The sequence below is a fragment of the Leptidea sinapis genome, chromosome 32 (assembly GCF_905404315.1).
Source record: "Leptidea sinapis chromosome 32, ilLepSina1.1, whole genome shotgun sequence".
In the NCBI taxonomy this organism is placed as follows: domain Eukaryota; kingdom Metazoa; phylum Arthropoda; class Insecta; order Lepidoptera; family Pieridae; genus Leptidea; species Leptidea sinapis.
The window spans coordinates 7,662,390-7,675,216 of NC_066296.1; the positions used below are offsets into that span (position 1 = coordinate 7,662,390).

The 12,827-nt window shown below is 35.5% G+C and overlaps 1 protein-coding gene across 1 annotated transcript in view; it reads right to left on the reverse strand.

Moving 5' to 3' along the window:
• Positions 1-188: 188 nt before the first annotated feature.
• Positions 189-12,827, reverse strand: part of LOC126974438 (sine oculis-binding protein homolog) — a 59,500-nt gene continuing 46,861 nt past the window's right edge. Inside the window, exons 3-4 of the mRNA XM_050821929.1 lie at positions 2,876-3,054; positions 189-1,629 (exon numbers count right to left, since the gene is read on the reverse strand). Of these exons, the coding sequence (XP_050677886.1) occupies positions 406-1,629; positions 2,876-3,054 (1,403 nt within the window). The 3' untranslated portion in view covers positions 189-405. The remainder of the gene's footprint in view (positions 1,630-2,875; positions 3,055-12,827) is intronic.

Genomic DNA, 12,827 nt, shown 5'->3' on the forward strand with positions numbered 1-12,827 from the left:
TGAATTTTAAAGTGTTTATCTTGGACCTGACTGAAATGTATAATTCCACCATAGATGACATAGTATAGGAAGGAAACACTTTTATGATGTTTCTTCTATAATGATCGGAGTGAATACTTATTATAAAGTTTACTATCCTATTTCACGGATTATATTTTCATTCATCGAATAAAGAAATGAGTCTTACATAAGTATTTCATATTATTTTATTTTTCCTAAACTTATTAAATACATATGTAGGTAAACTACTACATAAGTGGTGCCTTAAAAATAACATTAATAACCTAATAAATTAAATAACATTGTTCCTTAAAACTACGACTAGCAATTTGAATATGAACGGACATAGTTTCCGATAAATTTTGTGGTGATATGTATTAATTTTACGATAATTATATAATTTATTTACACTTGCACTATCTTTCTTGATTTCGTTATGATAGCTTCGTCTTCATTTGCCACTTCGACGAGTCGCTTCCTTTTTCTTAAGGGTCGTGAAGATTCTGAACTTTCTCTCGTTTTAGCAACGATTTTTGCCATTTTATTTCCTAATCTTGTTATTTTAAACTTAGGTAGCGTTTGCTCTGGGTTTGATTCATTTTCATCACCGGGGTCATTATCACTAAGTCGTTCATCGTTATTTTTGGTAATTTCATATTCATCAGATTTCTCGTTTCTAGGTGTCAACTCTGTTGAATTGGTTTCCTTCTTCTTATCGCTATTCATTGTAAAATCCAATGGGCCTTCTGTATCTTCAGTATTTACCTCTGTTTTCATTTTCCTTATATTGTGCGCTTGTAAAAATGAAGTAAGAGGTATAGGGATTGGTATTGGCAGTGGTATGGGTAAAATTACTGGGTATGGGACCAAAACAGTAACGGGAGGCGGTTGACCAATAGCTTGCGAGAAATTAACTGGAGGTACTATTCTAGGCCTTTCTTGGGGCAACATAGGAGGTGGAGCCATGAAACCAAACCTTGGAGGATACATTTGCGGTCTGTGTTCGTTCAGATGAGCTGCATTATCAAGAAAAACAGAGGGAGACATGTTGAAAATAGGATTGGGAAATGGATGAGTGATTGATTGATTAACATTGATTTTATTTGGTGAATGTATTGATCTGTTTGCTGAAGAGATTGGAGACGATCCATCTACAGATGGACTAAGCATCCTAAGATCTTGAGCTTTAGGTGTTGTGGTCCGCAAGCTCTGCGATGTGACAGTAGCCGAACATTTCGACGTCCTTCGCTTTCGTAGATTCATTTTGTTGCTCTGGAGTTCTTTCTTGGCCTCTGGCGACTTGTTCTTTTCTTCGCTAGACTTCCTGGTCATCAGTTTCGCTGCAGGCGCTACAGTGATTAATGGAAGTGGAGATTTTCTTTGATTTATGTCCAGTTTATGACTTCTGTTTTCTGTGCCAGGCGATCCAGATCTCTCGGAAGCAGGCGAAGCTGACCGGCTGCGGCAGTTCTTGAGCCACAAATCTGGAGTAATGAGGTTTGACGTGGAAGACGCGCTCACCAGGTGTGGGTTGAGATCAAGGTGCGCTTGCGTTTCACGGCAGAAAATGTGCATCTTGTACTGGTTGAGGCACTTGTCTGAGCAGAACTGTAGTTGGGTGGCGCCGTCCTGAAATGATATTAAAAAAAACATATAACTCAACACGCTCGCATAGTTGACGGTCCTTAAAACAGTTTTTCAACTAAATTTCGTCATTTACTCAAGACAAACGCTCAAACCATAACACCAAACTATTAATTCCTACATGTTGTTTGGTAATGATCATTTCCAAACGAGTAAATTACAGTTAAACTTATTAAATTGCTTTGGCTTCAGACATTCAGCGTATTGTTATTCCTAAATGTCATGACTTTCATTCGCACGCCATTTTTAACTTTCATCAGCACCATAGTAAATATATTTTTATTTATTTCACCGTCGTATCGTATGCGTTTATTTATGTATGTATTTTATTGCAACTATCGTGTTGTATAGTGTACTAAAGTAATACTCTAATATAAGTGGCGGAACGCAAGTCTAGCGCAGAGTGAAATGTGGAGGATTTGTAGGTAGGTTTTGTAGCAAACGCAAATATTATATACTTTGAATAATATTTAATGTTAAAGTGTTAAGTACTTCTGCGCAAAGTTAATTACGTGCCAGATTTGTCAAAAAAAATCTCAAGACTAGAATATGTGTATGTGTGTGAGTAAAGTTCTAAAAAATACGACTGCTGAGGCAATCAGCACTACGCAAGCTCGTCCTTCATTCCTCTAGCACCCCCCCTCTTGTCTTCTTCTGTTTTATTAAACTTTATGTTACCGGTACGATTTAGGGACCTTCGAGTTTAGAGCATACTGCCACCTTCTTCTTGAGCATACTCCCACCTTAAATGCCGGCAGCATCTTTTGATCTCTGGTAGGTATTGTAAGTGTCGATGGGCGGCTGGATTGTTACTCTCCATCACGTTAGCCCTTGCCTCAAAAAAGCCAACAACTTTGATCTAGCTCCTGCCGAGTATATTATATTTTTTTTAACTTTTAAAAGCAAGCCCAGTTATAGGTTGAAAGAGCGTGGCCTTGTGACACAGGTGTTACTCACTTGCAAGGTCACTATAACTTCTATGTTTGCACCCCATTTTTGTTCAGCTATGATTATTATTTAATTTCAGTTTTGTTAATTCAGATCTTAAAGTCTAGTTTACGTTGTTCATTTGTCTTTAAAATATAAAACTCCTAAAATCTAAAGAATAGAGCTCAAAGCATAATGGTTTAGTATAAATGATCCGTGTTCTCTGACCGCCAGATTAGCCTTAGCTTATTTGTCATCTTATACAACTCCGGTGATATGTGACCAAATAAACAATATTTCTCACCTGGAAGTCCACATAGGCAACAGTATGCCTGACGTGGCGGCACCAATCGCACGTCTTGGCACGTTTGAAGTTGGCACGGCGGGACTGACTGAAGCACACCTCAGAACAGAAGACGGCTCCAGCCTGCTGCAGGGCCCCACCCTCGCTGCTGATACTCTTGTTACACCAAGAGCATTCATCTGAAAGCAATCGAGAAAAGTTTGTAAGCTTTTGCTTTATTGACAACTTCGTAAACCGGAACAAGTAACAAACAGGGATAAACTAATCTTTCGAGAAAAAGTGACGAAACACGTTTTACCAGTGGGAGGCTTCTTTGCACAGGATGCCGGCTAGATTATGGGTACCACAACGGCGCCTATTTCTGCCGTGAAGCAGTAATGTGTAAACATTACTGTGTTTTGGTCTGAAAGGCGCCGTAGCTAGTAAAATTACTGGGCAAATGAGCGCAATTGTAGTGCCGCTCTGAGTTTTTTGGCTTTTCAAGAATCATTAGCGGCACTGCATTGTCATGGGAAGGGCGTATCAATTATCATCAGTCATTAAAAAAAAAATGGTTAACTAGACCATTTGTATCATACTTCAAACTAAACTTAGCTATGCGATATAATAAACTTTTTCATTGGTTATGTTTAATACCTTCTTTATTATAATATTATTCTGTCTTCAAACAGAAAATAGCACGAAGAATAAAAGAAATTAAGTATTTGAAAGCCAAAGAAGTAAAACTTCTTGCGTGCGTACATAAGAACACACACATTTTTTTAAATAATTAAATTAAATAGTAATTCCTTCGGCTGAAGTAAATGCTTTTAACATTAGACTCCGCGCTATATTTTAAAATTAATAATAATAATTTAATTTAATTATGAATTATCGTGCAAAATAGTCAAATTGTAAGTAGAGATATTTAGTTAGTATTGCTTAATATATTGTAGATGAACATTATTTTGTTATTTGGTAGAGTTCTCGTGTCTGGTTTCATAATGCTCGCTTAAATATCACAGCTTGAGGCAGCGACGTGGGACGGGTCGTTCCCTTCCCTAAAATATGGTCACATATGGCAGGATGATCCTGTCAACAGAAACTCTGCTTCAGATTCTTAAAATTAAAATTACTATTTTTTTTTATAATCGCTTATAAAACGCTGACAGAATACCTGTACTTACGGTGTGTGTGGATGATGCAACTACTGTACTCAATAACTTTTGTTTTGTATTAACTTACATTAACTTTTTTGACTTACTCGTGTAAGGCATGGACTATTTGATGTTTGAGTATTTTTGGTGCATCACATTACATATTTCGAATCCCAATAAGTGCAATCATTTATATTATGATGAATATGTGTTTGTTTGAGAGTCATGGATGTTTATATGTATTTATGTATGCTTAAGTAAGTAAATCGTATTAAATAATATATTGTTGTCTTGTAGGTATCCATAGTACAGGCTATGCCTAGTTTTGGGCAAGATAATTTGTGTAAAAGTGTGTTAATATTATTATTAGTGTATTATATTATAATTGTAATTATTTGTAAAACGATGAAAATGTAAATATTGATTTAAAAGACTGGCAATGAGATTCTTGCCACTTCTTCTCATTACCCTTTACGAAGTGGCGGTAAATTCATTCAGAAAAATATTTTTTTTGACATTAATAAGTGTCATTTCATTTGATTTGATTTACAGCAATATTATGTTATAAGGGTGCTTGTTTTTCTGACCTAGTTCGAGTCGATATCAAGTTATTAAAATAACGATTTGCTATCAATAAGTATCTCGTTAACGACATTATCAATTTCTGTTTACTAACGATTCTGCTCGGATTGTGCGCTATTCGATACCTCATTCATTACTTTTATATAATTCATCGAGCACGGATTAAATTACTAGAAGCATATAATTCAAAATTTAAATAATAATTAAAAATGCAAGAAGTTATACTTCTTTGGACTAGCGAAGCAAAAATCATTAAAATTATTTATTCCTCGTGCTATTCTACGTTTTTAGAAAGAACAATTTTGTAAAAATCTTGCAAAGATGGCAATTAATTATTAAATAACGAATACGGCTGCATGGGCTTGAACCCTTTGCCTATCCTAATAATGGACGAAGAAACCAAAAATAATAACGAATGACGTAAACGTCAGAAAATTTTAGGAACCAACTTCACACTGTTACTTTTGTGTAAACAGTGATGCTCGCGCATCTTAAAATTTCACCCTAATAATTTTTTCATAACACACCTAAAGAAGTATAACTTCAATATTCTGATCTCCATTTCACGCCCTAATTCGTTGATGAATAGGAATCGTCCCGGACCTACCCTATTATTCTTTATTCACTATTAGTTCTTGGAAATTAAGTTTCAAATTCTCAGAAATTTAATTTTGATGCAACAAACAGTGTGATACAATCAGCTGCAACCCCATTTTCTTTTGCTTAAATGTTTAATAGCGAGGGTGTTATACCTGGAATGACAGCTAAGCACTATTTTAAATGTTCAAGGGAAGGGGGTACCGCAAGGAGTAGTGAAAATCTTTATATTTAAATGAGCAATTCATGTATATATATAATCTGAATCTCAGAAACGGCTGCAACGATTTTCATAAAATTTAGTATGCAGCACGGTTTCTATTTAAAATAATGTAGTTTTATCCGTGTTTTAATGAGAAACAGCTACAATAACATTAGAATACAAAGGTAAATTTCGCCACTATATATACAAGACTGTAATAGCTCAGTTGGAACATTGGGTGATCCGGAAAGCAGAAGGCCCCGGTTCGAATCCAGATGTTCTATTAGTTTTTTTTGTTCAAGTTCTTTTACATTCTTAAAAATCCGAGCAAGGCTCGGTCGTCCGGATATTGTAATAATAATAATTGGAAAGACTTAATTATGTTCTGGTAAAACCGTAATTAAATTTGACGTGTCGAATTGCAGAATATAGCCCTCGTAAACCAATAACCATAATTATCGATGTTATTATAACGATTATTTTTGAAATTGAAGTAGGTATTCTGAAATAATTTACGACGGCATTTTAAACTTTCAAAAGCCACCATGTCCTCGGTCGCTATAAAAACTTAATACTTATTTGAAATTTATTATATAAAATATGTGACTATTAAACTTAGTATTGGGAGTTTTATTTTTATCTGGTTGCCTTATTTGACATTCAGATTTCGCTGCCCTCCTCTGCCCATAAAAAAAACCTACCTAAAATGATTTGAATCTAACCAAAACCATTTTATTTGAAGTATCGGTGACGCCGTACTTTTTCCAGAGAATTTATTTTATTTTGTCCCTCACACAAATAGACATTGCTCCGTATAATCTTGGAAACGACTGGACTGATTTTGAAGGAACTATACGAGTGTAGACGATGGATGACAAGAGATGGACCGACGATCTGGTCAAGATCGCCGGAATAAGTTGGATGACGGCAGCGCAGGACCGATCATCGTGGAAATCTTATGGGAATGCCTTTGTCCAGCAGTGGATGTCTTCCGGCTGATGATGATGATGATCATACGTGTGTAAAGGCGGGGAGGCACATCAGGTGACGATGTCTTCCATTTCCATATAGACTTGGTTATTACATATCTCCTGCCCACTTCGCTATTCAAAAGTTTGACTCCTCTAGCAGTGTAAATCCACAATGTAATATGACCAAGTACTAGAATAATTAATAATTGTAAAATTGCAAACCTGAAGCACCAAAACATGTCAGGATTATTAGGTAAAGAACTTGAACTGGAGTTATTTATGACTCATGAAGATATACATATTTTATGTTTAATATAACTCTGGGTCAGAAAATATGAGCTAATCTTCAACTTCAGTGGTCATCAGATGGCAGAGAAAAGGCTATACGTGGCGGCTCTCTTATACTTGTAAGTAAATTATTTAAATTCAAAGAACGAGACGATATTGTGGGCCATTCTGTTTAACATACCATTGAAATAGCCTGTGCCTCTGAGCTCTCTCAGCGCGCATTCTTTTTGGAATAGGTAATAGTTTTTGACTTTCAATAAGTGATGTCACGACCTATTTTGAATAAAAATATCTAAATTTTAATTAAGCTCCGATTTTATAAACTCTACATCTAAATGGTAAATACAATAAGATTAGAGGTGGCGTTTTTGGGATCTGTAAATATGTAAATTACCTACTGCATGACATATTAACCAGTTTGTGCACCAATCATGAAAGAACATGAAAGAATCAAGTTTTTTTACCAAGTAATGAAGTTTGTAGAGTCAGTTTTAAAGTGATAACCCTCACTTCTGGGATTGATTACACAAATAAAATTTGAAAAAATATTTATGAGCGGTGCGGAATTTCGGATTCGAACCCGCGACCTCTCGCGTTCCGTGCGAGCGCTCTTTCCAACTGAGCCAACGTTCGCGTGACGTATCGTTGATAAAATCTTGTATGCTTCACTCTATATTGTATCTATATCTGTTGAAGCGATTTGGGCATAAAGCATAATTTGGTGATATCCAACTAATGATGAATGTCTCTTCAAAAATTATAGGCAAATATAGATTGTTTGTAGAACAAAACAAGCATTTGCAAGCTTCTGCGAATAGAAAGTATCATTTACTGAAGTAGAAATAATGAAGAAGACCACAAATTATCAACGGACCTTTTTAAGGGTTAGTATTTCACGAGTGCTGATGAGATAATTAAGTGACTTGACATAGCTCGTAGTGTTGGACGTACGCCACAAGATGGACAGTTGACCTGGTCATGATCGCCGGAATAGGTTTGATGAGGGCAGCGCAGGACCGATCATCATGGCGATCCTTGGGGGAGGCCTTTGTCCAGCAGTGGACGTCTTCCGGCTGATGATGATGATGATTAACAAACCAAATTGAAAGGGAGTGAAAATAGTACCATCGAACTGATCTGGTGAGGAAGGCAGAAGAGAATCGGAACTCCTTAAAGAACCATGTATTATAGCCGATATTGGGCTTATTACAATTGTCATGATATGTAATCTTTGTATAGGTATATATACATATCTCGTCTAATGAGAGTATAAATCAACAACTATAAATAACTACATATACATACATATAACTATTAATTTTCTCTGCAACGTTTAGAAGTTGGTACCAAGTTAAACATAAAAATTATACAATTCAATTATACATTATAAGTATCTACTTATATACCTAATGAAAATTATCTATTTCAGGTAGTCATAAGTAATTGCTACCAACATCAGTATTTCCTAGAGATATTTTTAATAAGTCACTTTAAAATGCGTCTTAATCCTTTATAAAGTGTTTTATTTAAATGTGTAACACTTGCATTAATCAAAGAGTTTATTTTTTTAGTTACGTAGTCGTAGTATAATTTGCACGTTTAAAGTCGGAAACAATATTTGTAAACATTTTTAATTTTGAAAAAGAAAAAAGCCTTTGCGTTATTTTAATTAGTTTAAACGGATGAAATGAAAGGGAGTTTCATAAAATTCTTTTATTGATGTTAATTTTTATGATTGGGTATAAATGTAAGTTTGTTAACTAATTTAAGTTTATAAATTAAGTTGAGCTTTGACAAAAAAGGTGTATAGAAAGATTCATGTCGGCATGAATGTACAATGAACAATTTTTCTGAATAAGTAAAGAATAATCTCAAAATCGTGGGGACGAACAACGTTCTCACATGAATATTTCAATACCGACAGGCTCCGGCCGGGCCAAGCTGCCTTGATACGAAAAAACGTCCGGAAATTGTTAGCCGGTCGTATGTGAATTTCCGACTTCGTAGTTCGTACTAGTAGCCACGGAAACCGCGCGCAGAACAGTCGCTTACGTGATACCATTCCGATTTCGTTTGAACCAGCATTTTGCGAATTTCAATGTCTACATCCCATTGCGAAGTTGAAGTAGACAACACCATAATGCTGAAAGTCAAGTTGATATCAGAGATAAGGAAGCGACCGATTCTGTGGAAATATCCACGCGAGCCCAAGGATAAAAACGAAGTTACCCGCCAGTGGAGTGAAGTTTGTGAGAATGTGGTACCGAATTGGGGTCGCATGGATGAGTTGCAGCGGAGACATGAAGGTTTGTTTATTGTTCGGCTGTTCGCACTTCTGTGGATTCTGTTGTTAGCGAGTTATATAGAGAGATAATTGTTAGCAATTAGCAGTCTGTGGCTAAGTGACTCACGAATCGTAATTGATTGGCAAAGGCGCTATGAATAGACACATAAACAACCGCGCGATGTTTTGATGTGTTAAAGTTTGTTTACTTTTACTTACTACATGCTTATTGATAAGTTCAAATTCAAATATTTTTATTCAAAATAGACTGCCTCAGAGAAGTTTCAAGCAAATTCCTCAATGTGCCTTTGAACATTTAGAACCTTATCAAGAATATATTGAGAAGCAACAGTCAAATTGTTTACTTCTTTAAATTTTTCCCTTAATGATTCTATAGGACCTAGGTTATAAATAGCGCGAATAGCCCTCTTAATATCGCCCGCACTGTCCCAAGAACTATAAATATTAGTGTTAGCTGTAATTAATAAATACTTAATTGAAGTTCGTCAAGAACTTTGTAAGTTTATAAAATTGCTTACTTGTTGTAACTTGTAACCCTTTTTGTAAACTGTACTCAGGTCAAAATTATATTCTTGTACTACTTTTTTTTTAGTTGTTACGATTCTAGAGCTTCTTAGTTTAATATAGAGTATGGTAAGCTAAATGTCATTATATATTTCAAAATTGATTTCTTCAAATATATTTTAGATGTTAAATAATCACTTCTACTGCCGACTGTGTCGTAAACAAATAGCGCTCTGAGGGAGAAGAAACAGCGCGCAAACATCGGCAGCATTAACCTTTTTTGTGCGCTTTTAAAAAAGAATAATATCTTAATATATATATTACTTTTGTAACTAAACTACCTCTTAAACGGTTAGACCTATTTTGATGATTTTTTTTTTTGTGTGTTCCAGTGAATTTGAGATTGATTTAGATTCTTAATTCCGTCCATATAATGTAATTCTCTTGCTCATGTGTATGTTAGTGAACTCCTCCTAACGGTGGGACCGATTATTCAAATTTAAGTCGTGTACAAGACAACGTCTGTCGGGTCTACTGGTTTCTCTAATAACATATACAGCAAACAATACAAAACATGTCATCAAGTACACACAATCATCACAGCAAAGGGATCACCTTCGTCCAGTTTTCTACGTTTTCTGTACGAACACAGGACTGCACCCAATACGAAAATTCTCTATAATATAGATTCGCAGACGATGGTATTACCGTAACTGTTGGTTGATGGACTGTCGTTGGTGCGGGTAGTGGTGCTACAACTACTTCAGACACAAGACAAGGTGTTACTATAAGTCGATTATAATAATAATGTATAATATCTGTAAGAACTATATACAACTTCATGTATATAATTAAGGTTCAGAACTTATATTTAATCATCAATAAATAATAGTTAAATTATTATGTTAATTTTTGGTTAGTTACATAAAAACTATATAATTTAATTATCAACTTAAGTACATATATTAACAAGTTTTGCGGTCAGTTTTTATGTTTTTTCGATAAAAAATTAATTTGTCACGTTCTTCTGCAGTCTTCGGACAGCAACGTGAATAATCGATTCCTACTGAGAGTCGATGGACGGCTTTTTCCGTACGTGTGGCGTGCGAAGCTATTTCAAGACCGTCTCTGGCCTGTGGGGTCGCGACTCGCGGGTCGAAATGTTGTATAAAATGCGATCGCACTTTGTGCCCACTCATTCACCAGTGGTAGGCTACTTTGCACAGGCTGCCGGCTACATTATGGGTACCAAAGCGGCACCTATTTTTGCCTTGAAGCAGAAAAGTGTAAACATTACTGTGTTTCGGTCTGAAGGGCGCCGTAGCTAGTGAAATTACTGGGCAAATGAGACTTAACATCTTATGTCTCAAGGTGACGAGCGCAATTGTAGCGCCACTCCGAATTTTTGGATTTTTCAAGAATCCTGAGCGGCACTGAATTTTAATGGGCAGGGCGTATCAATTACCATCAGCTGAATGTCCTGCTCGTCTTGTCCCTTATTTTCATAAAACGAAAAACAGGAAAATTCAGCAAAAAAAAAAATCAGCATCAATAAATAATAATTAAATTATTATGTTAATTTTTGGTTATTTACCTAAATACTATATCATTTAATTAACAACTTAAGCATCTATATTAACAAGTTTTGCTGCCAATTTTTCTGTTATTTCGATATAATTTTTTGGTCACGTTCTTCTGCAGTCTTGAGACAGCAACGTGAATAATCGATTCCTATTGGGAGTCGATGAACGGCTTTATCCGTACGTGTGGCGTGCGAAGCTATTTCAAGAGCGTCTCTGGCCTGTGGGGTCGCGACTCGCGGGTCGGAATGTTATATAAAATGCGATCGCGTTTATATACACACACACCCTCTCACACGCACTCATTCACCTATCATAACACTCAAAGACAGGATCAGACCACAGACCACTATCACACGATATTAGTGTAAATAATATTTATTAGATATATAAATACAAGCATATAAGTAAATTATTTATTGTGATTCGAGGGAATTGGCTCTGTAAGCCGAAACACAGGTTCTTCCTACTTCGACTTCAGCTGCTAAAACTTTTATGTAAATAATAGGGGTTAATACTATAATATCATTGGGTTATAGAATGATATTGCCGTTTTATTGTAATAGGTACTTCGAATTAATATGAGAACCTTCAAGGTTTGAAATTTTTGAATGAATGAAGCTTGGTGTTATTCACTATAGCTTTCTCCGATCTGGTCAAGAAATAACGGCAGATGTCTACTGTGCGCAACACCAAAGAATGATAGCAAAACTAGCAGTGAAACGGCCCCGACTCATGAATCGATCTTCACCATTATTGCTCCATGATAACGCCAGACCTCATACACCACGAGAAACCGTTTTAATTCTACAGGAACTGCAATTAGAAACCATCCGTCACTCTTCGTATCCGCCAGAACTTGCTCCAACGGACTATAATTTTTTTCCTGATTTGGACAATTTTCTACCAGATAAAAAGTTTTCTTCTCAGGAGGCAGTACAAAATGCTGTCAAACAGTTTGTGGAATCTAGATCACGACAGTTCTATTGCAAAGTTTCAGTGACTTATGACCTATTAGCTGACAGCAATGTATAGATAATAATGGTAATTATTATGATTAAATAAATAAGTTAAATGTAAAAAAAAACAACTACTTAATTTTGATTTTTCAGTACAAATCGACAATTTCATACTGTAACCCCTAGTACTAAACTTTGTTTATTGCATTTTTATCATATTAATAAGGATATGTACTCTTTGTGAAAAAAATAAATTATTATTAAACGCGGGCAGGGGACACGCGAGGGTCGTCACAGGTAAATAATGAATTGAAGCTGTCAATGTCACGCACATAAGTCTTGGATCACCTGTCCACCAGTTTTTTATTCAAAGTCAAATAAACTTTATTCAATTTGGCTTAAACTAAGCGCTTTATAACGACTATAAATATGTCTATTAAATTACTGAACCTACCATATGTTCGGAAAAAGTAGAGCTCGTGAAAAGAACATATAAGAAACTCAACGGCCACACTTTTCAATCAATAGAGTATTTACAATGGCTGTAATATACATAGCAAATTAGTTTTTAAGGTGCTGCATCCAATAACTAAATTTCACTACTTTTTTTCAGAATTTCAACTGAAAACGAAATGGCGTAACATTAAGGATTACTTCTCGAAGGAACTAAACAAGCGCACGTCACGCAAATCTCTGAACCGCAAATACATATTCTATGAACACTTACAATTCCTAATCCCTATACTCCAGAAGGAACCGAAAAACACCGTTGATAAAGAAAAACCAAAATTAAAACCTGAAACCAAATCAACTAAAGCCAAACCTATT